The sequence below is a fragment of the Xiphias gladius genome, chromosome 22, assembly GCF_016859285.1.
Source record: "Xiphias gladius isolate SHS-SW01 ecotype Sanya breed wild chromosome 22, ASM1685928v1, whole genome shotgun sequence".
Lineage (NCBI taxonomy): Eukaryota > Metazoa > Chordata > Actinopteri > Istiophoriformes > Xiphiidae > Xiphias > Xiphias gladius.
Window position 1 is genome coordinate 14,479,706 of NC_053421.1, and position 25,424 is coordinate 14,505,129.

The window sequence follows — 25,424 nt, forward strand, 5'->3', positions numbered from 1 at the left end:
TAGGATACACTTAAAGTTAATCAGTTAAATTCAGGTGTCATCAAGGGGATTAAGATTAAAGCAATCAGTAAAGTTTTACTCATATCAAGCTAAGTGGTACAGGCTGAGACGTAGCATATACATTTGTGAATGGCGATTTGACGTACAGCCACCACCAGAGGTCGACCCACTTCCCCCTCCTTTTGGAACCGCGAGTAAAAGACTCACTTTCCCTTGCAGCATTGCGGCTCCCCCCTCCCATCTCGCGCCTTCCCTCTTGTCTCCCTTCGAACTGCTAGCCGTCGGTGTGTGTTGTTGTTGAAGCAATGATGGCGGCAGCGGGATGCGGATCAGCAACCGCGGCTGCCGTAGGAGGCCAAGGTGGAACTGCAACGGCCAGAGGTCGTTTCCCCGGTCGGCCTTGGTCGTCACGAAGTCGTTTGCGGTCTGAGAAGCGATGGCAACTCGGGCGATCAGGCTTAGAAGCTGATGATGTGACTAACGGAGGGCCAAGGCCCGCAAACCTGGTTCTGTCCTTAAACGAAGACCAGTCTCACTTGCGCTTACTTGGGATAGAGGCGAGCCACAAGATCCTTGGCCAGGCTGGATACAGCTCTAGTGGGAGTGAAGAGGTGAGGTCCCAAACCGACCCAGGAGTTAGTATCTTTATTTCATCTTCTCACATTTTGTGTAATCGTTAAATGTGCACGAATGAGTGCTGTCCACAGCAGTGTGACTGATTATGCCATGGAGAAATGTCAACATCCCTTTGCTAGGCTAACGTTAACTTTAGCTTCGAGCTTGTCGAGCCAACATTACATGCTAACTAATGTTAGCACAGTGCAGCTTTCCATGACATTTAAAGAGCAGTCGCAACACAAAATACCACTTCAACAAAGCAGCAGAACACTTTTAACTTACATAAGTGCTGTTCCCTAAATTGCTCTCAGGGAGGTTAAAAATATTACAGGGTGAAAACATGAGAAGAAGATATTTATTAAAAACCAGCTAGTGAGTACGCCAATTTGTAAACAGGGACCGCAGTTTTCATCTACGGCCCGCTCGTTATCGGGCCAGAGTAGCAGCTAGCTAATAGTAGCGAACACAAAGAACGTGAAGGCTAAGCGCCTCGGTATCCTGCAAAGCGGCTAAATGCTAACCGCTCTGTTTTAATACGCTGTCCAGATGCGGGCATAGATGTTTGCTTAGCTAGTTTAAATAAGACATAATAAACTATTGCATTTCTGCCTAACATAACTGATGTATAAACACTCACATAACAAAGTTATAAGTTCGGCTAGGTAGCTTTTCTGTAGACAGAAGTGAGTTTAAATGCTTTCGAGAGAAGGGGATGGCTAACAGCTAGCTAATGTTACCATACACGACAGGTTTAAATGGTGGTTCAGAAATGTGCTAAAGCCAGTTGCACCCTTGTTCTTAGACCTGAAAGCACCTTACTGATGCATGTAGTCTTTCATGTCTAATCGTGATTCACACCAATGGAGCTGTTTGTAGGCTTTTAGGTCACAACTGCAAACATGAGGTAGATGTACAGTACTCGGAGCGTATGGTAATTACAGACCCACCTCTCCCTGCAGTTTTTGTCGGTGGTGTAGGGGCTCGTCCTAACTACTAAGTGTGATTCATAGGTTGTAGAGTTCTGATCTTGCATGAAGTGGTATATATTCCATATTACATACAACTGCATCATGAAAAGATCAGGAGGACCCCCCCTAAAAAAAACAGCAAATGCATTTTTTGGTTTACACTGATGCAAACCCTATTTACGTTTAACGTATTGCAACTCAGATTAGATTAATGTAAATAGTTGGTTTGAATGTGGAATAATTAAAACAGTTGTCCATTTTCTGTCATAGATATTGTTGCTCTAAAATCTTAAGCAAATATTGTTTTGTATTTTTCCTGTTTTTATTATCATTATTATTAGACAAAGCCTTTGGACCAATATGCTAAGATAAACATACATTGTTTTTTTTTAGTGTACTGATAAATCGTCATTATGCTGGACATCAATCCATTTTTCATAATGAACATTCAGAGAAATGTTCCTTCATCTATATTAGTTAAATTGGTCTGTGCAGTGGATATAATTAATGTCATACTCTGGAATTCAAAATGAATTCTATGAACATACATGTTAGTTATTGTATTTGCTGATCGTATAGCAGCCTCCAGCAGACTGGTACTAAGTTGCTTCAAGTGTTAATTACCTGTTTTTATTTTTCAAGGGAGATGACTTCAGAGGATTTGAAGCTGAGAGAAAAAGCTCCAAAGGGCCTGTATGGTCTCGACAAAACCCTTCCAAAGGTAAAGAAAAACATCACTACACTACATGACGTATCTGGTGTCATTTATGAACGATACACAAGATTAAGTGTGAATTAACCATGCAACACAATGTAAAAGAGGTTTATTTTCTATTACATTTTTGCATCCAGTGGAGGAGCTATGGATTTTTTAACATTGAATGTCTCTTTGATTTGTAGGTGATGCTGTCAACACAAAATCTAAACGACAAGGTGAGAAGCTACAGCTTAAAACGCCAGCAGTGGAGGCAGCTATTACACCACCTGATCCTGTAAAAGATGTAAAATCATTGGAGGAAGTTCACGGCTTATCCCCTGAAGCAGAGCCTGCAAAGGATTGCAGGAAAATTTCAAAAGGAAAAAACACTATGGATCGACAGTCCACTAAAAGCGGAGCTTCATCAGCAGCACCAAGGATTACTATAAAGTTAGTGGCCAAAAAGAAAATGAAAACTGTAAAGGAGCCTCATAAAAAATCTGTGAAGAAGTTGAAGATAAAAGGAATTCAGGATCAGTCTAAAACCAAGGACATTCAGGGTGACCAGATTTCAAGCGCTCACGTCAAATTAAAAACTGAACCACATGAGGATAAACATGGCACAGAAGATAAGGGAGGGGGGACTGTACCTGCAAGAAGGCGTGGGAGATCTGCTTCAAAGACAACAGAGCCTGTCTGCCAGACTAGTGCCAAAATTGTTGTTGATGACCAAAAATCAAAAGAGAGAAAATCAGCAGATCGATTTGACACTGCAAAGGAGAGCGTGACAGAAGAGCAAAAAACAAATGCAAAGAAATTAAAGCATAAGGAACTTGAAACAGAGCAAAGTTCTGAAGTGAATCAACAAGTTATTCGTAGGAGCAATAGAGTCACTAACCCACTCTCAAAAAGCATCTCGGACAGTGCAGCTGAACCAGAGAGTCTGAGCAAAAGTGATGCCATTCTGGTGGAGTCAAAATCAGAAGTTTCTAGAGCAGTGGAGGCCAAACCATTGTTGAGAGGTGACAGACGAAGACAAAGCAAGAGGCTGAATAAGGATGTTACAGTGCCAGAAAACCACGGTCCATCATCCACAGAGACAGATAATTTAGCTGAACAGCCCAGTGATAGTTTGCCTCTGAAAAAAGAGGAAATGAGGGTTCCGAGTTTAAAGTTTATACGGATCAGAAACCCAAAATATGATGCACAGGCCAGTGGGAAGAATTCAGCTCGAAAGAAAAAACGGAGAAAATTTGTCTGGACTTTAACATTGGTGAAGGGAGCAAGTCAGACACGGAGTACTGAAAACACTGTCAAAGTAGCAGAGAAGACGTTGAGTGAAGTGGATCAGTCCACTTTTTGCGACACAAGTAGCAACAAGAGTTTGAATTGCATGGATAAAAAATCAAAACTGGATAACTCAGCCCCACAAGAGAGAAGCACAGACAATGAGTGTTCCCAAAACAAGGCTGACATGTCATTTGAGGAAAAGTCCACTTTACAGGTGGAAGTGGAAGTGGAACATGTACCTGAAACACCTCCTCCAGAAATGATTAAAACAGATTGCGGGAAATTTGTCCCACCTCTTCAGATCAAAAAGGTCTCCTCTCCTGGTAAAAATAAAAGCTCGAAGCCATCCTTTTTAATTCAGCAAGTTAGTCCTGTGACTGAAAAGACAGAAGATGTTCTGAAAGATCTAAGCGAAGTTAATGAGGATAAACTGTCATGTTTGGAGGCTGAAGTTGCACCAACTAGGAGACTAAGGAGGAGGACATCAAGCCTTGGTTCACCACAAACAAAGTCTGTCAGGCATAGGCCAGTGACCACTCAGAAACGGAGACCTAAAACGAGTCCACAGGATAAAGATACTCTGCAGGTGCACGTTGAAGATTCTTCTCAGGTTTCAACTGAAGATTCCAGCTCACATGTTCTTCCTGAAAACTCTCGTCAGGTTTTGGCTGAGGACCCCTCACAGGTGACAAGTTTAAACTCCACTGGAGTTCCTAATGGGGAGTCCTCAAAGATCGCTGACAATCCTTCACGGGTGCCAGGTGAAATTTCTTCACAGAAGGTGGAGAATGAGGTAGAACCACAGATCATAGAGGCCAAACCATTGCCTGTGCCTTCAAAACCGAAAAGATGTAGAAATAATAAATTAGGGAAAAAGAAGTCTGCTCAAAAGAATAAGGCTGTTGTCTCCCCTGAAACTGCCGTCAACGCAGAGTTGGCTACAGTTGAAGCTATTAGCACAGAGTCTTTACTAAAGGAAGATATTCAGCCTTTAGTAACGGAGGTAAGTCAGCCAGAAACAAAAGATTGCACCCAGTCAGAGGCAAAACCAGACTCTTTGTCAGTGGAAGAAGAACAGATACAGCCACCGGTAAAAGAGGAAACAGACATTCAGCTGATAGATAGTCAAGAATCTTTGGTGTCAGAAAGTCAAGCAAGTGATCCAAAAACGTGCCTGCAAAAGAAATCTCTCAAAAAAGTAAAAAAGAGACGTAAAAGTTTGATTGGGCAGCGTCAGAAACACAGGCACAGGAGCAGAGATGGGAAGTTTGCTCCACTTATATTATCTGATAGTCAGAAAATTGTTGAAGGGGATAGTGACATTTCCAACCCATTGGCAGCTACCATACCAGCCCCCAGCTCCAAACTTATTGGGGTACATAAAAAGTACACAAAGAGACAGTCAGGCCTTCAGTTTTTCACCTCTAAAAGGCCACAACCACAATCGAAAATAATTTCTGAACTGATAGAAATAGGGCTTGAAAAAGATAGTTTGAAGCAGGAAGAAACAGACACATTAGTTGATGGGGGACAGGCAGACGTAGATACCCAACCTGGTAAATCAAAGTTTGTAAAAAATATCAAGCACTTCATTATGCCTGTCGTAAGTGCCAGATCCTCACGAGTGATCAAGACCCCGCAAAGGTTTATGGATGATGCTGGAATGTCCGTACTGCCTAGAAGAAACTCTCCAAAGAAGTGTGCACAACTGGGCTTGCAAATACGTCCAGGAAAGAGGCGAGATGATGGGACAGACAGAGCAATATCCCCTATCCTGCCAGTTGACGAGGAGGACATATTGAGTGAAGCTCAACTGGATGTAGATCTGTTTTCAGCTAAGGACCTAGATGACAACATTGATATAGCTGACAGCCTATTTTCTGAGGGAAAAGGAGGAAAAAGTGAAAAGAGGAGGTCTCTTCTAAAGAACTCTAGTTTCAAGTGGCATGGGCCAGAAGAGTCTAGCGAGGAAGTGTATACACTGGACAAAACTCCAGAGAACAAATGTGAGGATCTGTTTTTATCTACACCAGTTGATAAGCCCACAGAACTATCTACTGACCTCCTGGATGCTCAGAAAAAGAAAAGTTCCCCTAAGCTTAATAAACAAATGGCTCACCTCAAGATTTATCAAAGGCTAAAGAAGGTGCACACAGGTTTTCCCAAAAGCAAAAATACAACAGAAGTGGATAGCGTGAGTAAACCTCTTCAGCCCCCTGTTGATTTAGCAGAAGGACTCGATGACGAGGCCATGAGCATCAGCCTTAGGCAAAGGAATACAAACGTGGAGAGCGAGAAGGACAAGTCCAAGCTCAAGATAGAAGACCTTGATACTCCTGGAGTGGTGAGAAAAGTTTCTGTGTGTGTTAGGACTATGAACTCCAAGTCCCTTGCATTTCAGCACGGTAAAGAGGAGGATTTGGCAGGGAAAGACATTGCCCAACTTCACTCAGGTAAGCAAAATGATTAAAAGCATAAGATTATTTCATGCTAAGCAAACATGATTTGTTTGATTACTTATGCAACTTTGAAGGCCGGACCTCATAACAGACCAGACACTGGCATATATTACTTGATATCCACAGGAGAGCTGCAGTCAGAACAGAACTCAGGCACAGTTGAAGGCGATTACCTTGGGTCTGTGGAGAAGGGAGCTTCACAAAGACCGCGCCTCACTGGTGCAAATAAAAGAATGTTCAATCTCCTCAGGAAAGCCAAGGTCCAGCTCATTAAAATTGACCAACAGAAACAGCTTAAGTCATCTGGGGTAAGGTCATGACCAACACAAATACATTTTCAGTCACTGTAGACGTTAATTGTTCATTATCACATAAGTTCTATGTAATAGAACCTGTTATAGAAGAGGAAAGCCTCATATAAAGACAAGTACAGTGGAAGCCGCATATAGTGGTCATGGTTGCAGTAAACAACAGCTTATATGGATCATTCCTATACAAATGATATTTAATTAATTTGCTTATAGTAATCAAGTAGTCCACATACAGTGTTCATTTTAGGTCTTTTCATACATGACAACATATAAAAAAGAATTTAAAACTAATCTACTACTGCAAGCAGTCAGATGCTCAGGCTCTCTTCTAACTTAGTTGTACGAGGTTGTTTTGGCTGCCACAGTATGAAATGACTGTCCCTGCCTGCTCTCCCAACAGAAGTTCACTGTGTGTGAGTGTGTGTACATGTGCTTGATTTGTGCGGTGTGCTCGCTTATGGGACTTTTACAGCTCTCTCACAGCAACGGGTGTGTGACGTGAGTGGAGTGTAATGCTTTCTCCCCGATCATTCAGACTGGGCTTGGAGCAGGAGAGGGCCATGGCATCAATCTATGTTATTTTATCTTTGAATCAGAAAATAGCGAAGCTGTCCGTTTCATTACTTTATTTCATGTAATGTCAATTACATGGTAATCTGCTTGAGAGATAAAGAAAAAAAATTAGGTTATAATAATCATCCGCTTATAGTGACAAATTTGACCCAGACAGATGTGATCACTATAAGCGGTTTCCGCTGTATTGATAATACAAGGTGATTTCCTAGTTTTCTTAGGCTTGTATTGATGCCTTGTTTTTGCCCATTAACCCTGTAGCTGTTATCTGGCCCGAGTGGCGCCAGGTCTCGGGATGTGGCCTCTAAGAGACAAAGGAGGAAGCAGCGGGTGCAGCCTGATGCTGATGTTCCAGTCAAGATAGAGCCACCTCAAGGACAAGTAAGCATACAAATCAGTAGGCCAGGGGGGTGGGGATGGGGTTGTGTGTGTGTGTGTGTGTGTGTGTGTGTGTGTGTGTGTGTGTGGGGGGGGTCCAACCAAAAATCTTGTTTTTGTCTCTGGCTTTGGCTTTTATTGCTTTTTTAACCTACTGATATAGTCAAAATGTAGCAAAAAAAACATTCATTGTTCAGTGTACAGTATTAAAATGTATGACCAATGATTCAGATTTGGAAAAAAACTGAGCCCCCTGTCTCTTCACATCAGTGGTTGTTCTGTTTTGTTTCGTCCCCCTCCCCAGCCGCAGCTCATCTCCCCGCTGTGCCAGGAGTTCCGTAGAGCGGGCGGTCCACGAATCAAGCACGTGTGTCGTGCAGCATCTGTGGTGCTGGGGCAGCCTCGAGCCTTGGTACCAGATGACATTCCCAGATTGAGTGCCTTGCCTCTGCATGAAAGAAGTGGTATTTCTCCATCAGCCGTCACTAAAGGTAGATGTTACCTGACTGACAGACGTATCTGCACTTGCTTTCTTGAAATACGCTCATAGTTTTTCGGGTGACTTGAATGTGATGATTTGATGGCAGCATCAGTAGTAGTTGTGGCAGAATCAGTTTCAGCTTCTCAATCCTGATAGAAAATGCAGGAGGTTTTTGATTGATATTTATTTATTCATTTTATTTGATTGAGTACCTCATATTGATTACTTTTTTTTTTTTTTTTTTAAGCAGGGGGATACATGGAACTGGAATAGTTAATAGTCAATGCACCAGTGTAATATATGAATCATTACACCCCTACTATTTTTGCCCATCAATTTGATTTGTCTGAATTTGCAGTTTGATCCATTAATTTGCAAAATACAAACAAATACACTGCACCATAAACTGAGCCATTTTTCAAAAATCTGTGCATTGATAATTGATTTAAAACAGATAAAATCCCAAAATTTACAGTTGGTCAGTCAATCTCCAAACCATCATTAATGCTTGCAAATTATCTGTTGCTGAGAATCCATTTAAAAAAATTAATTATGAACTACTTGAGGAAAAACAAAATTTAGCATCATTTGGCTGGTATTAGTTTCCCATTCTTATTGTTTGTTTGTTGTTGCAGATGTTGGGTCTCCCTCAGAATCAGACAGTCCTGGGCTGTCAGATCCAAAGGTCACCAAGATCAAGAAGCCGTCGAATTTTATTAAAAGGAAAGGACTTGGGCCGTTTGGGTACCGCTCTCGGAGGTGTGGAGTATGCAAAGGCTGCAACCACGAGGACGACTGTGGCAAGTGCATGAACTGCCTTGACAAACCCAAGTTTGGTGGTCCCAATACCAAACGGCAGTGTTGTGTGTAAGTTGACTTATAATCAATTATTAGTTGTAGCGGAGCACAGCAGTGTGTTCAAAAATAGTAAAGAATTCTGTTTTTGTTTTTTGTTTTTTTTTTTTTTTCTTCAACAAGGTATAAGAGATGTGATCAAATTGAAGAGAGAAAAGCACGGAGACTCAGTGGAAGAACAGCACCCAAAGGTAATTCTTCGCTTGAGCATGGAAGCTTTGTGTTGCTGGTATACTTCCATAACATTCAGCATGTCAGCTACATGCCTCCTCTTTCTTTTAGGTGCCTCCAAGCGACGGAGATCCTCTCTTAGCGGGGGTCATTCAAGTAATGACGAAGGGAACGAGGGTGCTGTGGACTCACCATCTGGTCTCCAGGGTGACGGCAACAGTCCGTCAGTAAGAAAACAGCCAAAGCGTGTTGTGAAACCCCGCGTCTACTTTGACTTGGTGGACTACGACTCAGATCTAGATGACAAAGCTGTCTCAAGCTCTGCTTCGCCAGCCAGGAGAAGGGGTTCTGGACACCGTTTCAGTCAAGGTAAATTGACACTCAGTATCCAGGCGCGATAGGTGGTTCATTTATGATCTATTTGGATTTTTTTTTTTCTCAACACCTCATATAATAAGTATGTGCCTAAATATAATGTAGAGTTGTCTTTATGAAAACATTTCTTTAAACTTTTTTTTTTTTTTGCTATTAAGAGCACAAAGCCTTGGGATGTGCCTCTTAATAATAAACCCTGTTTTTTCTGTCCTTCAAAGACTTTGTGTCACTGGATGGATTCCTTGGAGACATTTCAGATGATGAAGTGAGGCATCGAAAGCCCACTTCACACCGTGTACCACCGGGTCGACGTAAACCTGAGAAGGTGGGTAATTCTGAGTTTGATGGTTAGCCTACTCAGCTTGTATTTGTGGCAGTTTTGTGTTTGAGTTGCACTGACACACAATAATTGTCAGCCAATCTGTTGACAAAGAAGGTTGTGCTAAAATGTTCAAATAGGTTGGCTGGCCAGCATTGGCACACTGTTGATCGATCCCAATTAGTAATATATTGTCACAATCCAATGTCACAAACCTGCCAATTTTGTCTCTGAGAATATGCCAAATGCAGTTTTATTTGTATATTGCCAGCTTTTGGCATTTTGGCAAGTTGAGAACCTCCCTCATTCCTTCCTGTTCCTTTTTGTAAACTCCAGGCCATGCTGTCTCTTTCTGCAGTTTAATTTCTCCGAAAGAAATGTCTGTACTGCTATTAGCCCATAGTTCCAGTTCTTGTACAGCCACTCCTCAACTTGGGCATATAATACTATGGGGCCTTTCACATCATTTTCCGTTTAAGTTAATGCACCATCTCTCATTTGGACTCTGCCACATTAATTTCCACTTGAAGCATTAGCCAGACTTATGATTGATTTATGGTTGTTTATTAAGGAGTTAATGCATAGTTATGGAGACATCCTACCTGTGCTGCAGACTCTTCGATAGCTGACATGTGCTTCCTTATAAATGTAACTACAAGTCAGGGCTACAGTGGTTACAGAGATACCAATTAAGGGACAACAAGAACTGTAATTGGTCAGTATGGGCTGCTTGTGAATAATCCCTGGCTCACACAAAATGAATTCCTTGAACTTCCAATTCATGACAGAGAAAGCAGCAGCAGCAGCTATGAAACGCTCACCTTACATCACGTCCTGATAATCTGGCCCCACCATTCATGTTCTTGGCTGCATTCTGCAGATTTGTCACGTGTCATGTCATCCATGTTGCCCAAGACAATGCATGGTTAAAAGCAAGTATATCACCATTTTAAGTTCCATTACTGCCCACATTCAAGTTATGGTCTTCTTTCAGGTTCAGACATCTCAGGGTCCTTTGGAGCAGACTCCTCCCAGTGTCCTGGCAGCTTTGGCCCATGGATTTGAGCAGAGAGACGTTGAGTCCTCTAAACCTACTCACAAAATCAGGGTTGACTTCAAGGTGGGTCATTTTTTACAGTATATTACAAATGTTGTAATATAAACACATTTCTTATACAACAGGCATTGGATTCCTGTTTGTTGACACCCATTCTAAAAAGAAACAGCCATTTGTTTTAAGATACTTGCGGTTTTAACATTTTAGCATATTTGTTTTCCTCAAACATTATTTATTCCACAGAAAGTGTATTAATCTCAGATTGTTATAAGACCAAGTCACACTTGAATTAAATTAAAGCCATTGTAATTCACTAGTTCATGTAACATTATCATTTTTTATCCACTAGAGGTCAGTGTTTCTTTCTTAATTCCAAAATGAATATACACCATGAAAATTTCTTGTATAAAAATCTTTCAGTTGATCTTCGCACTTCCCTTAACAAAACTAAACATGTAATCCTCCCGCTCTCACAGCCACTTTTCCATTAGAACTGAAACAACATGAAGTAAAAAATGGTATACATGGATCTGTTTATTTTTATCATGGATAATGGTCTGCAGACACAGTATTACACTGGCAACTATTGTGAGCAGCCTTTTCTCAGCTTTTATTATGTTGTTATTGTGTTGTGTCTCATTTTCAGGAGGACTGTACTTTGGAAAACGTCTGGAATATGGGTGGTTTAAGTATACTGACCTCTGCACCGCTCATGCCACCCTATGTCTGCTTCCTTTGTGCCAGTAAAGGGCAACACGAGGTAACTGCTCAATACATCCTGCTATACTTTAATTGAAACTGTAGATCTGATACTTTCCCATTCCAACCACCTTAAATTTGTAAACTATTAACTTATCAGGTTCTTAGAGATTTGTTGTAGATGGTTACACGTGTACACAGTATCATGCAGGGTAAAAAAAAAAACCAAAACATTAATTTCATCATATTTTGAAGTTTATTTAATTTCAGAGCAGTTTTAAAATTAAATGGCTTTTTTGTATATATGAATATCTTTTGCAGATGCTGTATTGCCAAGTATGCTGTGAGCCCTTCCACCAGTTTTGCCTTGAACCAACAGAGCGCCCCTCTGAGGAGAACAAGGAAAACTGGTGCTGTCGACGCTGCAAGTTCTGCCATGTGTGTGGCAGAAAAAACAAGCCCTCAAAGGTAGAAACTGCTTATTTGGCTTGTTTCGCTATATTTTACTTTTCAATATTAATGTAATTAAGTCAATAATAAACATTAATATTTCATGTTTCCCTCAGCCTTTGCTGGAGTGTGAACGATGCCAGAACTGTTATCATGCTTCCTGTCTGGGACCCAACTATCCAAAACAAAACAAGAAGAGAAAAGCTTGGGTGCGTTCATTTAAAAATAAATAAATAAATAAAATAAAAAAAACATAGTAATGTATGTTTACTATAAGCATGCTGAGATAAGAACACATTGATTGCCCGTCCTAATATGATGGCTTTCATGCAGGTTTGTATGACCTGCATCAGGTGTAAAAGTTGTGGCGTCACACCAGGTAAGAGTTGGGATGCTGACTGGAACCACGACAAAGGCCTCTGTCCAGACTGTTCAAAACTCTATGAACAGGGTGAGTGTACAATTTAACCTTGATAGTACATCTGTTAATCATCTGGTGATATGTCAGCCCCTGTATTATCTTTCTATATTACCAATCTATGTTGAGGCTAATCATTTCTATCTTTCCTTCATAAGGTAACTTCTGTCCAATCTGCTTCAAGTGCTATGAGGACAATGACTACGACAGTCAGATGATGCAGTGTGGCACCTGTAATCATTGGGTACATGCCAAGTGTGAGGATTTAACAGGTAATTTTTATTCTACATCTTTTTAAGGATAAAAGTACCCTAACTGATCGCATCAAAGCTGCTTATCATTGCTTATTAACAATGCAGCTGAGCATGTATTCAAAACCCTGCTTCGCAATAGGTGCATGTGATCTAGTGACAATATTTTCCATATTGAATTCCTGTTTTCTTTAGAACGCAGTAAAAATGCTCTTGGTGCGTGACCAGATTTTGGTTAGAGATGCAGTTCTCTTCATCTCCACTGCTAATCTGCTCTCTCTCCTGTAAAATTATTTCAGATGAGCTGTATGAGATCTTGTCCAGCCTGCCAGAGAGTGTAGTTTATTCATGTCGGCCTTGCAGTGTGACCCAGCCAAGTGCCTGGAGAGAGCTGCTCTACATTGAGCTCAGGGCTGGGGTGGAGAAGGTGCTAGCTTGTTTGCTCTCCTCCACCCTCACCCAGCACCTTGTTACCTGCTCACAGGTAAGAGGCTCAGCTTTCAAATGTACCATGAGGAAAATAAGGCTGTTACATGGTGTATTTATGTTAGAGTGCTTGCAAAACTTAACCTGTACATGAAACACAGTGTCTTAAATATGCTTTTGTTTTTGCTTCAGTGTGAAAAGTTGGTTGATCCGGACAGTGGAATAGAGGGACAGCCAGCCTGTGACCTCCGAGCTGTGGGCAAGAAATTTGACAAGGGCCTTTATACTACGTTGGTGAGTACACAACCTCTTATTCAGTGTCTGAACACTTGAGTACCACTGTGGCACATGTATTGTTTTTTAAAGTGGGAGAAAAAATCAGTGTTAAATTGTATAAGGCTTTGTGGACATTAATTCATAAATTTCAGTGAGAATTGAGAGATACTTTAAAGGCAAGCAAACAAAATGTGAAGACCCACTTTTGGTGAGCGGTAGGTTTTATAAAATACTGTAGGACATAAGGAAACACTGTAAATCACGAACTGTTTATCAGTTCTACTAACTTTAATAACAAAATTTCAGTATATAACAAAGTTTCACCTTAGACATTCTTCTTTTTAAATTTTCATTCAGTAGTTTTGATCCAATGCACCTGTCAATTAGACTTTCAGATGTGTTAGAACTCCAATTATTGCTACACAGGAAACTAGGGAGTTCCGACAATATAATTTTACTGACAATAAAACAAAGCGTTAAAACAAAATTTGATGTTATACATGAATGTAACTTCATATTAGGTCTCTAATTGATTTTCAAAAGGAAAGTTTGAGAAAAGGCTCCTGCTCCTCCTCCCACTGTAAGATACAGTATTTTAAGATGGTGGTTTCGTGCTGTCTGTTAGGAATGTATCTAATAGTGTTTCTGCAAGTAAGTGTTGTTCTAGAGGGAGCCATGTCTGTACAGTGATAGACAGAACTATATGAACCTAATAGATACTAAAAAAAATTTGTTTTTAATAGAAAATGTTCCATGAAGATGTGGTTCAGGTTGTGCGCAAGAGACTTGAGCAAGAAGAGGATCTCCCAGAGGAACAGAGACACACTGCCCTGGCACGCTCTTACTACTTAAAGGTGATGTATGACTGTAAATACTTGAGGACATGAATGCTCTCTCATGATTAAATATTTTTGATAGTATATGAATGGGTACTTGTCGCGATAAAATGACTGAAAATCTCTCTCAAACTTTTTTTTTCTCTTTTGCTACTCGGAATTTAAAAAAACTTCAGTGTTCTGCAAAAGTTTAAGAAATGCAGGTGCATTTGCATTTAAAATTGACTGTGATTTTTCTTTTTAGCTCCTCGAGGAGGTATTTAATTGGTTCAACAGCCAAGACCCAAAGGTGTGGAACCCTTGTACCAAAGACTTGCCTATGTGAGTAATGGTTTCCATTTACTGCTTTGTGTACATTTGTACATTCATTTAAAAATTACTCTTTGCATACATGGCCCATGCCAAAAATAACTAAAATGACACTCATTAGAGTATATACCTCCACCAAGGCCAAATATTGAAGAAAATGTTGAAAAATGGCATATCTGGCAATGACAAGGAAACTGACTTTTTTTTTTTTTCTTAATTCCTCTATCTGCCCGTTTAACTGGATCCACACCAAAATTTTATGGGTTCTTCCCTGGCTTATTTCCCATCCCTCCACCAAGTTTGCTGCAAATTGGTTCAGTACTTTTTGCATAATCCTGCTGACAAACAAACAGACAGACACGAGTCAAAACATTATTTTTTTGGTGGAGTTGCTTTTTTTTAAATATATATATGTATGTATATATATATATGTGTGTGTGTGTGTGTGTGTGTGTGTGTGTGTGTGTGTGTGTGTGTGTGTGTGTGTGTGTGTGTGTGTGTGTGTGTATATGTGTGTATGTATATATATGTGTGTGTGTGTGTGTGTGTGTGTGTGTGTGTGTGTGTGTGTGTGTGTGTCTATATATATATATATATATATATAAAAACACTTAAGATGTTTTAAAAGTACTAGGTGGATAGTTTGGTTTACCTTCTTGTATACATATGTGAAAGTTACATGGACTTATAAGCTTTTTCACTCATTAATTCTTTCTTTTATAGGGGGATGCTATCCCATGCTGTTCATCCTCCAACAACAGAGCATGTTTACGCTCAGTGGCAGGAGAGGGAGGATCCCTTGTCCAGGGCTCCACTGGGGCTCCTGCAGGATGATAATGGACAAAGCTTAGATGAAAAGGAAGAGGAGGCTGTCTCTCCGATGTCTGGGGAGCCAACAAGCCGGAACCACTTCAAAACCAGTAGGGCTGTCAGGCTCAAATTCAAAGGTAATGTTGTCAGTGCAGGAGAGAAGATCATGAAATTGGATACCTTTTTGTTCTTGATTTTTTTTAATTCTTGCAGAGTGTTTGGGCCTTTAGGTTTTTACTTTTGCACATTTATACAGGGAAAAGGGGCCGGCTTTCAAAAGCTGATCTAGACACTGGATGGTCTAAAGATGATGAAAGACAGTGCTCTTTGTGCCAAAAATATGGAGACCTCAAGTCTAATGTAAGTAATGCATTAAAGATGAAAATTAACAACAGATCATAGTACATTGTAAACTCAGTAAACTACTAGTAAATACTGTGTATACATCTTTACTTTTGTACGCAGTGGGCTTCAGATTTTCTTTTGTGTTGTTCCACAGGAAGCAGGGAGGTTGCTGTACTTGGGTCAGAATGAATGGGCACATGTCAACTGCTGTCTGTGGTCAGCTGAGGTGTTTGAAGAGGATAATGGCTCTCTATTACATGTACACAGTGCTGTCACAAGGGGGCGCTTGATGGTTGGTTGTTAATCTACCATAAAAACTATTGTACCTGTTAGTTTAACAATGTGTATTCATTTACAATATTACTGGAAATCTGAGTTTGATCACTTTCAGACTTGTAAATAGAGCCAATGTTGATATTTTGAAGTTAAAAAAAAAAAAAATCTGATAACAGTACATCACTTAGGCTCTACTATGGGATTGCTGTTACTTTATAACTTTGACATGTCACCTTTCACCCCCATCAACCCAACCCCCTCTTAGCGATGTGAACGATGCAACCAGACAGGTGCCACAGTGGGCTGCTGCCTGACATCCTGTCAAAGCAACTATCACTTCATGTGTGCCCGCTCCCGTCAATGTGTGTTCCAGGACGATAAGAAGGTCTATTGCTACAAACATCGACATCTCATCAGTGGCAGGGTAAATTCTGCTCTTCTAACTTGTCTCTTACAGTGTGTTGTTACAGTTTCAAGGTTTGGAATTTGATTGTGAGTTGTATTATCACTTCTTGTTCTTTGTTTTAAAGATGATAACTGGTCAAGAATTTGAAGTAAACCGCAGGGTGTATGTGGATTTTGAGGGAATCAGCCTCCGCAGAAAATTTTTGACAGGACTGGAGCCAGAACTGATTAACGTGATGATTGGTAAGTGCCTTTCTTTTAGTTGGTTGCCTCTTTCATTCCTTGGCATTTACTAACATGATGTTTAACATTATGTTAAACTAATAATCAGTATCCACATTGTCACTACACAGGTTCCTTACAGATAGACAAACTAGGTGTTCTGACAGAACTTTCAGCAAGCAAAGGAAAACTCTGTCCTGTGGGTTTTCAGTAAGTTGCATTTTATCATTTCAGCTTCCATTAAATGAAAAAAAACACATTTGAAACATTAAAGGAAAAACACTTTTAAAACTTTATTATTCTTTCCTAAGGTGTTCTCGTTGGTACTGGAGTACAGTTAATCCATTGCGCCGTTGCAAATATACATGTACAGTTCGGGAAGTCCAGCCTATTGTCCCTGAGAAACCTGTTGAGGAGATGCCTGACCAAGGAAACAATCACACCATTGCACACAGCCCCTGTCCACTACCTGGTGCGTGCTTTCCTGCTGAAACACTGAATTACATCAGGAAGTGATTTACTGCAAATTCATAGATAAAGATACGATTAATTTGTTAAAGACTGTTTTTTTTATAAATCTTTAGAATCTGAAGCTGAAGAAACTGATACAACAGAATCCCAGCCCCCAATGGAGGAAAGCTTTGTCCCTGGACCTCCCCCAAAGTCAGATCATGGTGCAAGGCCAAAGATTCCCAGCTATCCCCAAACCAGGAGACCAGCTGGAGGAATGTCCCGACCTCTGCCATGCCCGGGTAAAATATAAATTCCTAAAAGTTTTTAGTAAGAATATTTTATCAAGCTGCAAATCAGTAAATCCAGTCAGAAACACGCAAGTCTCAAGCTGCTGATTTAATTCTGTTTTCTTCTTAGGAGTAGCCCAGTTGAAACCCCACCACATATTAACGATAAGTGATCTGGAGGAGACTCGAAGGGCTCGTCGCCACAGCCCACACTCGCAGACAACAGGCCTCCGCAGTCGCATGTCCCCCCCCCCTTTGGGCCCTCTGACTGGACCAATCACCCTTCGTGCTGGAAAATCCTCACTTCCCACTTCTCCACTGTTCCCACCTGCTACAGACAACTTGATAAGTTCTCCATCATCCCGCCCAGTCGGAGGTAGAAGTGCTTCCTCAGTCCGATGCCCTGGAAATACAACAACCCATTGTGCCTCATCTTTATTCCCACAGTCTCCCTGGCAGGACAGTGCAGGAAACTTTCCTTCTCCAAGTCTGTCTTTCTCTTCATCCATACATTTACCCAGGACTCGATTGTCATTTGATCTGAGCCAGTCAGACTCAGTTGAGGTGCCGCACAACTTCTTAGCTTCACCAGAGCCTGACGATGTCTCTCCAGCTAATGGTACTTCACCCCAGGGGGATTTAGACCAACAGAAGGATGAAGAAGAATTTCCCTACAGTTCATTCCACAAAGATCCCAGCATGAGTCTGGGCCAAGAGATGAGGACAGAACTGGAGATTGAAGAGACACTCGTGAATGAAGGTGTAGCAATGAACTGTGGGGGGCAGATAGTGGTGGAGGGTGATGACCAGGAGGAATTTTGGGGAAGAGCCCAAGACCTACACAAGAGGAAGACGCTTGTTGCCAACCTGCCACGATCTACAGCCTCAGCCAGGGAAGACTTGGAAAACACCTCCTCTGATGATGATATGGAGCACTATTTTGACTTCTCACGGACAATAGTCAGTCGTCCTGGATCAAAAGATCTTTCCAAATCTTCCTCCTCCCCCTCCCCCCGGCCTATGGCTCAGCTGGATGGTGTTGATGACGGCACAGAGAGTGATGCAAGTATAGCGACCAAGGATGATGCTCAGAAACTCGAGGGTTCTACTCAAGCTCGGATACAAGGCAAAAACCTAAATAATAAGAGTGTCCCAGAAATGGAAACTACAAATGGCACAGAGGCTGTTCAGAGTATGTTCCCCAAAGCATCATCCAATGATAAGCACACAGATTCTTCATCAGTTACCATCTCAGTTGCCAGCAAAAGTCCTACAGATGGTTCACCTCACAATCCACCTAAATCCTATGATGCCAATCAGTCCAATGAGGACAACATGGGATTTGTATCTCAACAAATTTCCGCAAACTCTCCACTCAAACAACAAAGCTCTGACACTCCTTTAGTAAATCGTGAGACCGTGCTTCCTACTCCTCTTCGTGATGCTCTGCCTAACTTACTCACAAAGGTGCCTGAGACCTCATATGCAGAAAGGTTATTCCAGGGTTCCAGTTTAGGTTTTGCCCCTGAAACACCGCTTGTTCTTGAGAGTTGTGACACAGGTCCACCTTTAACTGAGATGGTTCCTTTGTTACAGGGTACACCGCTTGAGACCCAGCAGTCTGAAGCTTGTAAACCCCTGAATTCAGAGCCTGACAGCAGCCACTTTGTAACGTCAACTGAGGGGTCTACTGTGTTAATGAACCACTTAACAGCTAATACAATGGAACCGTCACTAGCAGACGCTGCTGATAGTAGTGAGGGCGCCTTGCTGGATCTTCTTCAGCCCTCCCCTTTAATGTCTACAGATCTACAAAACCCCTCTCAAAGCGTTGTAGGCTCATTGCGTATGTATTCCTGTCTACCAGGTTTCAGTCAGCCTCCACTAACAAGTATTACACTTCAGCCAGTAACATCCTCACAAGAGTCAACAACCTTGCCATCCATGGAGCCTACTAAACTAACCACCCTCACCCCCGTTGGAGATGTGACACAAACACTGCTAAATGTTGCCCCTCAAAATGATCCAGTGCTGTCAGCTACATCAGGCAATTGTGCCCCAGCAGGAACTTTTGGAACTGTTTCTGTACCTATCTACTCAACACAAACACAGCCGTTGGGTTCTACAGCTGTCACCATTGTTTCTTCTTCTGCGTCAATACCATCTCTTTCAGGGCTTTCAACACAGTGTTCAACTGCTCCGTCAGCAGTCCAAACCACCTCAGCCCCTGTGATCTTAAACGGTTACAGCTCTTCATCTGTGCAGAAGGAAGCTGCATCTGGTCACACAATCTCCATCAACTTTTCTACTCCCAGGCCAGCTTTAGAACCTCAACAACCAGTGGTACCCCAGGCATTACCTGGTCATGCCATTCTTACTGTGAAAGAGGTGGGGGGTCCAAATGTGGATCCTACACCACATGTCCTGCTGGTGAACCGCCTTGGGCAGATCTTTGTGAAGAATCCAGAAAGTAACACTTTCCAGCTGCCCACTCCCAACTCCCCTTCCTATAACTGTGTCACTCAGATTGCAAGCCTTTTGCAAAGCAACGCGCTGTCAGCCACACTAGCAGCAGCTGGTAATATGACTGCTCCAACCCCCGGGGCTAACGTGGCAACAGCAGTTCCTCCGTCAATTACACCTGCAGTTCAGAATCCAACCACAATTACACAGCTGCTCACTCACAATAGCAACGGTGCAGTGGCATCAGTTAATGTGAAGAAGCCAAGGAAGAATGCAAAAACATCAAAAGATGAAACTGTCCCAGAATTGAAAAAACCAAAGAAGAAGAAGGAGTCCAATGCATCCAAAAAACCCAAGTCATCCAAGGCCTCAGGGCAATCTGCTCAGTCAACTGAGAATCCTCCCATGACTCCTGCTGAAAGTGCCCAAGCAATTATTAATCAAGCAATGGCAAGTAACTACACCCCCAAGTGGACTGGGCTTCAAACACTAAACCCGTCCTCACTGGTTTTGCCACCTGGCTTATTAATTGAACCAGAGCCACCAGTGATGCCTCGCTCTCCATCACCAACACCAACACCAGCACCGGCAGAAGCTCCTACACCCCGCCCTCGCACCCACGTCCGCATGAAAAGAGTGTCTTCGCTTTCAGACCGTATTGTCACGAAGAAGTCTAAGGTTGACTTCCTGCAACCAGAACCCATCAATGACGATGAGGAGCGGCGCAGACCTACCTTTCCAAGCATCTCCAGCAGGGCTTCGGGGGTCCGCATCAAGACCCCAACAGTGAAAGGAGTACTGAACCTGGATGAGTTAAAGGAGGAGCATATAAGTGATTCTGATAGCACAGGGTAAGGTTTACTTATCTTAAGTAGGGGTGAAACTAACGATTATTTTCACTACCATTTAACCTGCTGATTATTTCCTTGATTAATCATTAAGTCTATAAAATGTCTTCCTTGCGTTAGTCTGACCAACAATCCAAAACCCAAAGACTTTTCATTTACTATCATAATTGACAAAGAAAAGCAGTAGAGTCCTTACATTTTAGAAGCTCTAATCTTAAATATTAGATGTAACCTGCTATTTTGAAATGGTGCTAACACAAAAAAAGAAAAAAAAAAAGAATTTAAAACTAAGGCGTTGTACCAGTGGAGTTTACCATGGTTCATCTGCATCCAAGTTCTTTTTTTCCACTGTCGACAAATGATACTGATTTTCAGTGAATTCAGTTAAGCAGCCAAATTGAACTTGCTCTTATGTCCCTCATGAATGGCATCTTTTTTTGGACTTCCTGGACTAATACTGCGTCACTTTTTCCATTGTGGGTACTGCAAAAAGTACACTACATAGATGAACAGTTTTAAACTGAGTGTATCTTGTTAGTAACGGAAAGTATTCAGTAAAGCTAAATGTCAGATAAGATGAGAAATGTGTATGTATTTTTATATGAAATGTAGGTGCAATTTTATCTTTTACAGTTCAGAGCCTTGGGATTACATGTCTCGGGGTGAACAAGGCAAGCAGCATGCTTGGGAACCAGTTGGACACAGCACCCTGACTGACTGGAAGAAATACTCTGGTAAATTTGAGTTATAAACGCGTAAATTGCATAATAATTCATGTGTTCAAGAATGTCTGCCATGTATGGTATTACACTAACTAATGGATGTGACTTAATGTGCTTCTGTGCTCTTTAACTTTGTCAAACATGTGGCCTGTGGTATTTAAGAATAGTCAAGTGAAGTCAAAGTTTATTCATATAATCCAATATCACAAATCACAAATTTGCCTCGATGAGCTTAACATTCTGTACATCATTACGAAACCCTCTGACGTTAGACCCTCGAAAAGGACAATAGGACATTAATCAAGAATATGATGTAGGAGGACACCACGCAACTTCCAGGTGCCGCCAACAGATAGAACATGAGTCAAACAACCTCCTCTCCGCCATGAGAAGAATAGGCACAATAGTGTGAAAGTCTTACTGTACAAATTGTGTTTTGTTAGGCGCTGCTTCTACCTCAGATGATGAGGCACTGCCGTCCGACGAGGATGAGGAATGTCCAACTAACAGAGACCAGCCACATTTACGATTTGAGATAACCAGTGATGATGGTTTCAGCGTAGAGGCGGACAGCATCGAGGGTAAGGCTAATATTTTAAGATTTTAGATTTTAAAATTTCCCTTAAAGCTCCAAATTAACTAACAAAATAGTAAAAATGAGTTTCATAATGTGGAATTTCTTTAGCCATTTATGTTCATTGTATTCACTTAACTCCATTTATTCTCACTTCCTCATTTCAGTGGCTTGGAAAGCAGTGATAGATGGTGTGCAGGAGGCACGAGCGATTGCAAGGCTGAGACCTCTTACCTTTCAGAAGATCACTGGTGCCCGTATGCTGGGTCTGGTCCATGATGCAGTGGTGTTCTTGCTGGAGCAACTTCAAGGAGCTCACCGTTGTCAACGCCATACCTTCCGTTTCTTCAAACTGTGCAGCCAAGAGGATGACCTGCCTGTCAATCCCAGTGGCTGTGCCCGCTCTGAGCTCTATCTTAGGTATGTTTAAGAAATTACTGTTGCTGTGCACTGTGACTCAGAAAGACTCCCAAGCAATCTTGGAGCAAGGAACCTAAAGCCTCAAGTTTCTCTAGCTAACATCTTCATTGTTGTTGGCGATTAATAGTCGTGCTTTAAGCACAAGTATGATCCTTAATGACCACACAAAAGCGACACCAGTCGGGACGGGCACCAAAGTAGTTTTTATCAATTCTGATTATCTGATCAGATCAGCTCATCTATGTTTAGTCTTTATTGTTTTTTTTTCTCTAGTCATTTTTTATAAATTTGGTAGATTTTACTTTTTGTATTTGCTTTATTAATACTCATGTAGACCTGACATTACTTTCTCTTTTCTCCTAACAGGAAGTCCACGTTTGATATGTTTAACTTCCTGGCTTCTCAGCATAGGCAGCTTCCTGACATTGGGCCTTATGATGATGAAGAAGATGAGGTTCTTTTGAAGTCCACAAGGTCAGACTTCATCTGTTTAGCTGTATATTTTTGGCTGGGTTAAAATGCATTCTTAACAATTGTGCAACTTAACACTTTTTTTGTTTTTTGTAATTTTATATTTCAACGTGGCATGGTAACTGTTTAAGTAAAAAATTAAAGTTCTGTACACCCCGTCCAGTTGTTTTTGAATAAGCAATATGGTCTTTTCCAGATGTCTTTGGTGAGTTAATGTCCGCTCTTTCTTTTAGACGGGCTACTAGTTTGGAGTTACCCATGGCCATGCGTTTCAGACATCTAGAACGAACATCCAAGGAGGCTGTAGGTGTCTACAGGTAAGAACTACATTTACAACAAAATATTTCTAGGTGAAGGATGACGCTAGCGGCTCTGTCTTGCTCTACTTAGTTCTTTTAAAAATACTGATGTTTAGCAGGCTGTGTTTACTATGTTTACCATCTTAGTTTATTGTTAGTGTGCCAGCATTTGCTAATTAGAAATATAAACCAAGTACAGCCGAGGCTGATGGGAACCTCATTAGTTTTCTAAACTTTAAATTTTGTCTTAATGAGAGATTTTTAATTGCTTTTTACTACATCTCTTGACATGTTAGATTTGTTGGTGTGGTAAGCCCACTGTCAGTAAATAAGCTACATTTGTTAAGTATAATGATTCAGTAGAGTATGTGTAATGACTAAAATTCTTAAAAGGTTCCTGTCCAGAAATTAGCTGCAGACTCCATCACACAGTTGACACATTATCACTCTCAGCACCTTGAACATCCCAGGAAATTAGCTTGTCTGACCTCTGTGTGTCGGTTGTAGGTCCGCTATCCATGGCCGTGGTCTTTTCTGCAAGAGGAACATTGAGGCAGGGGAGATGGTTATTGAATATGCAGGCATCGTCATCCGCTCCGTGCTCACTGACAAAAGGGAGAAGTACTATGATGGCAAGGTTGGTAATTCTTCTCTCTTTTATCAGTTTCATCATAATGTAGCTCAGTTATCCACAGTAACTGAGAGTTGAAGTTGGGAAAGGTCAGAGGATGTATCAGTAGGTTTCTTTTTTTTCTTTTTTTTTGCAGGGAATTGGCTGTTACATGTTCCGCATTGATGACTTCGATGTGGTGGATGCAACCATGCATGGCAATGCAGCAAGATTCATCAACCACTCCTGTGAACCTAACTGCTACTCACGAGTGATCAACGTGGAAGGCCGTAAGCATATCGTCATCTTTGCTCTTAGGAAGATCTACAGGGGAGAGGAGCTCACCTATGACTACAAATTCCCCATTGAAGATGCCAGCAACAAACTCAACTGCAACTGCGGGGCCCGGCGATGCCGGCGTTTCCTCAATTGAGAGATCCCTTGAATGAAAGGGGAAGGATCCTGTTTACTAGTAAGCCTTAAAGTAAGGTGGCACTGGATAGGACTTGGGGAGGAGGTGGGCAGTCCACATAACAAGTGAATTAGCCACTATGAGACCAATCAATAACATTTGGCTAGTTAGAAGTGATATGTGGACATTTTATGAATTGGACAGTAAGAGGAAGAGAACCTGCACAGAAAATTACTCAACTTTTGAAGAGTTTGTGTTCACAAGGTCCTTCTACCTGTGAGGAGTTCAGATGTACAGCTGGCACAGCAAAGTCACCACAGCGGTAAATATTGTGGGTGGCTCCTGGATCTATACTGACAACACCAACAGAATTTCTTTGATACACACATCAAGCCTTATCTGTTTGAATCATTGCTGAAAACCTATAGCTAGCATTTGAGGGATTCCTAATATGTTTTATTCATTTATGGGGGGTATGTCTGTCTAAAAACACTTGTAATCATGATTGCTCCATCCTGCAGTGATGGGAACATTACAGCCCCATGCAGTGGTAAAGTTAGTTCTTGAGCCATACATTGACCCAAACCTTTATGTGTGCATTTTATCTAACGTTTAACACTTCTCACTTTGTTAATATTTTTTCTTTTTAGACTTATTTTTTCGTGAATAACAAAACAACCATGGTGCTAAGCTTTGAAAGGTCTTTAACGTCTTTAGTTGGACTAAGATGTCCTGCAAATCAGGAATTGTTGAGCTGTTTATTCACCCTGCTGAGATCATGTATCTTAAATTTATGCACTCAAGCAGTACTCTTACCGTCATTGGAATATAGTGTCTGATAGGTTTCACACTTTAGGTCTGCTGTTTTTTCCTGTCTCTCTTTCTCTTCTTGTGTGGAGTTAATAATAGATTATTGCAATTTAACTATTTCAGTCAGTAGTGTCATATGATGACAGAAACAAGACACTTTTTCTGTCTTGATGTACAGTGTATGTAGCAAACACTATCCAAGCCAAAAGTGAAGAGTTGTGGTGAATATCAGTTTTTTAAATATATATTTTATTACTCTCATGGCAGATGCTCATTACCTATTGCAATAAGACTTTGCTGCCCTAGAGTTGCACATAAATAACCATCAAACATTCAAATTCTCTTCATCATTGTCAAACTTGCTACAGTTTATCTCTTAATCAGGGAGGGCACTGGTAAAAAGCATCGCCACTGAGTGTGTGCATTCAGCTCCTGCACCGGGCTTGTGAAGAACAAGGTGCACAGACTTTCTAGATGTTGCTGTTGCAAAAAAAAAAAAAAAAAAAAAAAAATCAGTCTGAAATGGAGCTGAGAAAATGCACTCAGCACCTTAAAATAATGTTTAACGTTGTTCTTAGTCCATGTTCAGTGCTGTCATTGATGAGGCTAATTGAATTCACACACTGTTCAAATTGTATATTTATTCATCTTTTGATTTATATTTTTAATGCTAAAAGGTTGTGCTTTGTATAAACGGTTGCGGTCTAGTGTATTAGGAGATCTCCCCCATTTGTATTTTTTTATTGTTTACAAACAATGTCCTTTGTTTCACTAATTTAC

At 41.2% G+C, this 25,424-nt stretch overlaps 1 protein-coding gene across 2 annotated transcripts; it reads left to right on the forward strand.

Moving 5' to 3' along the window:
* Nucleotides 1–302: 302 nt before the first annotated feature.
* Nucleotides 303–25,156, forward strand: kmt2bb (lysine (K)-specific methyltransferase 2Bb). 2 transcript variants are annotated; one of them, XM_040116971.1, is made up of 36 exons: nt 303–635; nt 2,229–2,307; nt 2,487–6,026; nt 6,159–6,340; nt 7,178–7,297; nt 7,599–7,785; nt 8,411–8,642; nt 8,754–8,821; nt 8,913–9,170; nt 9,395–9,501; nt 10,490–10,615; nt 11,199–11,312; nt 11,573–11,719; nt 11,818–11,910; nt 12,035–12,152; nt 12,278–12,391; nt 12,670–12,854; nt 12,989–13,090; nt 13,816–13,926; nt 14,153–14,229; nt 14,941–15,164; nt 15,284–15,387; nt 15,527–15,664; nt 15,914–16,072; nt 16,179–16,296; nt 16,407–16,485; nt 16,587–16,747; nt 16,860–17,027; nt 17,146–20,329; nt 20,960–21,060; nt 21,492–21,629; nt 21,790–22,042; nt 22,409–22,516; nt 22,747–22,830; nt 23,320–23,449; nt 23,580–25,156. In XM_040116971.1, the coding sequence occupies exons 1-36, from the start codon at nt 306–308 to the stop codon at nt 23,853–23,855; spliced, it is 11,715 nt and encodes a 3,904-aa protein (XP_039972905.1). In that variant the 5' UTR covers nt 303–305; the 3' UTR covers nt 23,856–25,156. The 2 variants fall into 2 exon arrangements, with proteins under 2 accessions (XP_039972905.1, XP_039972906.1); XM_040116972.1 differs by having other exon boundaries at nt 303–611.
* Nucleotides 25,157–25,424: the final 268 nt, after the last annotated feature.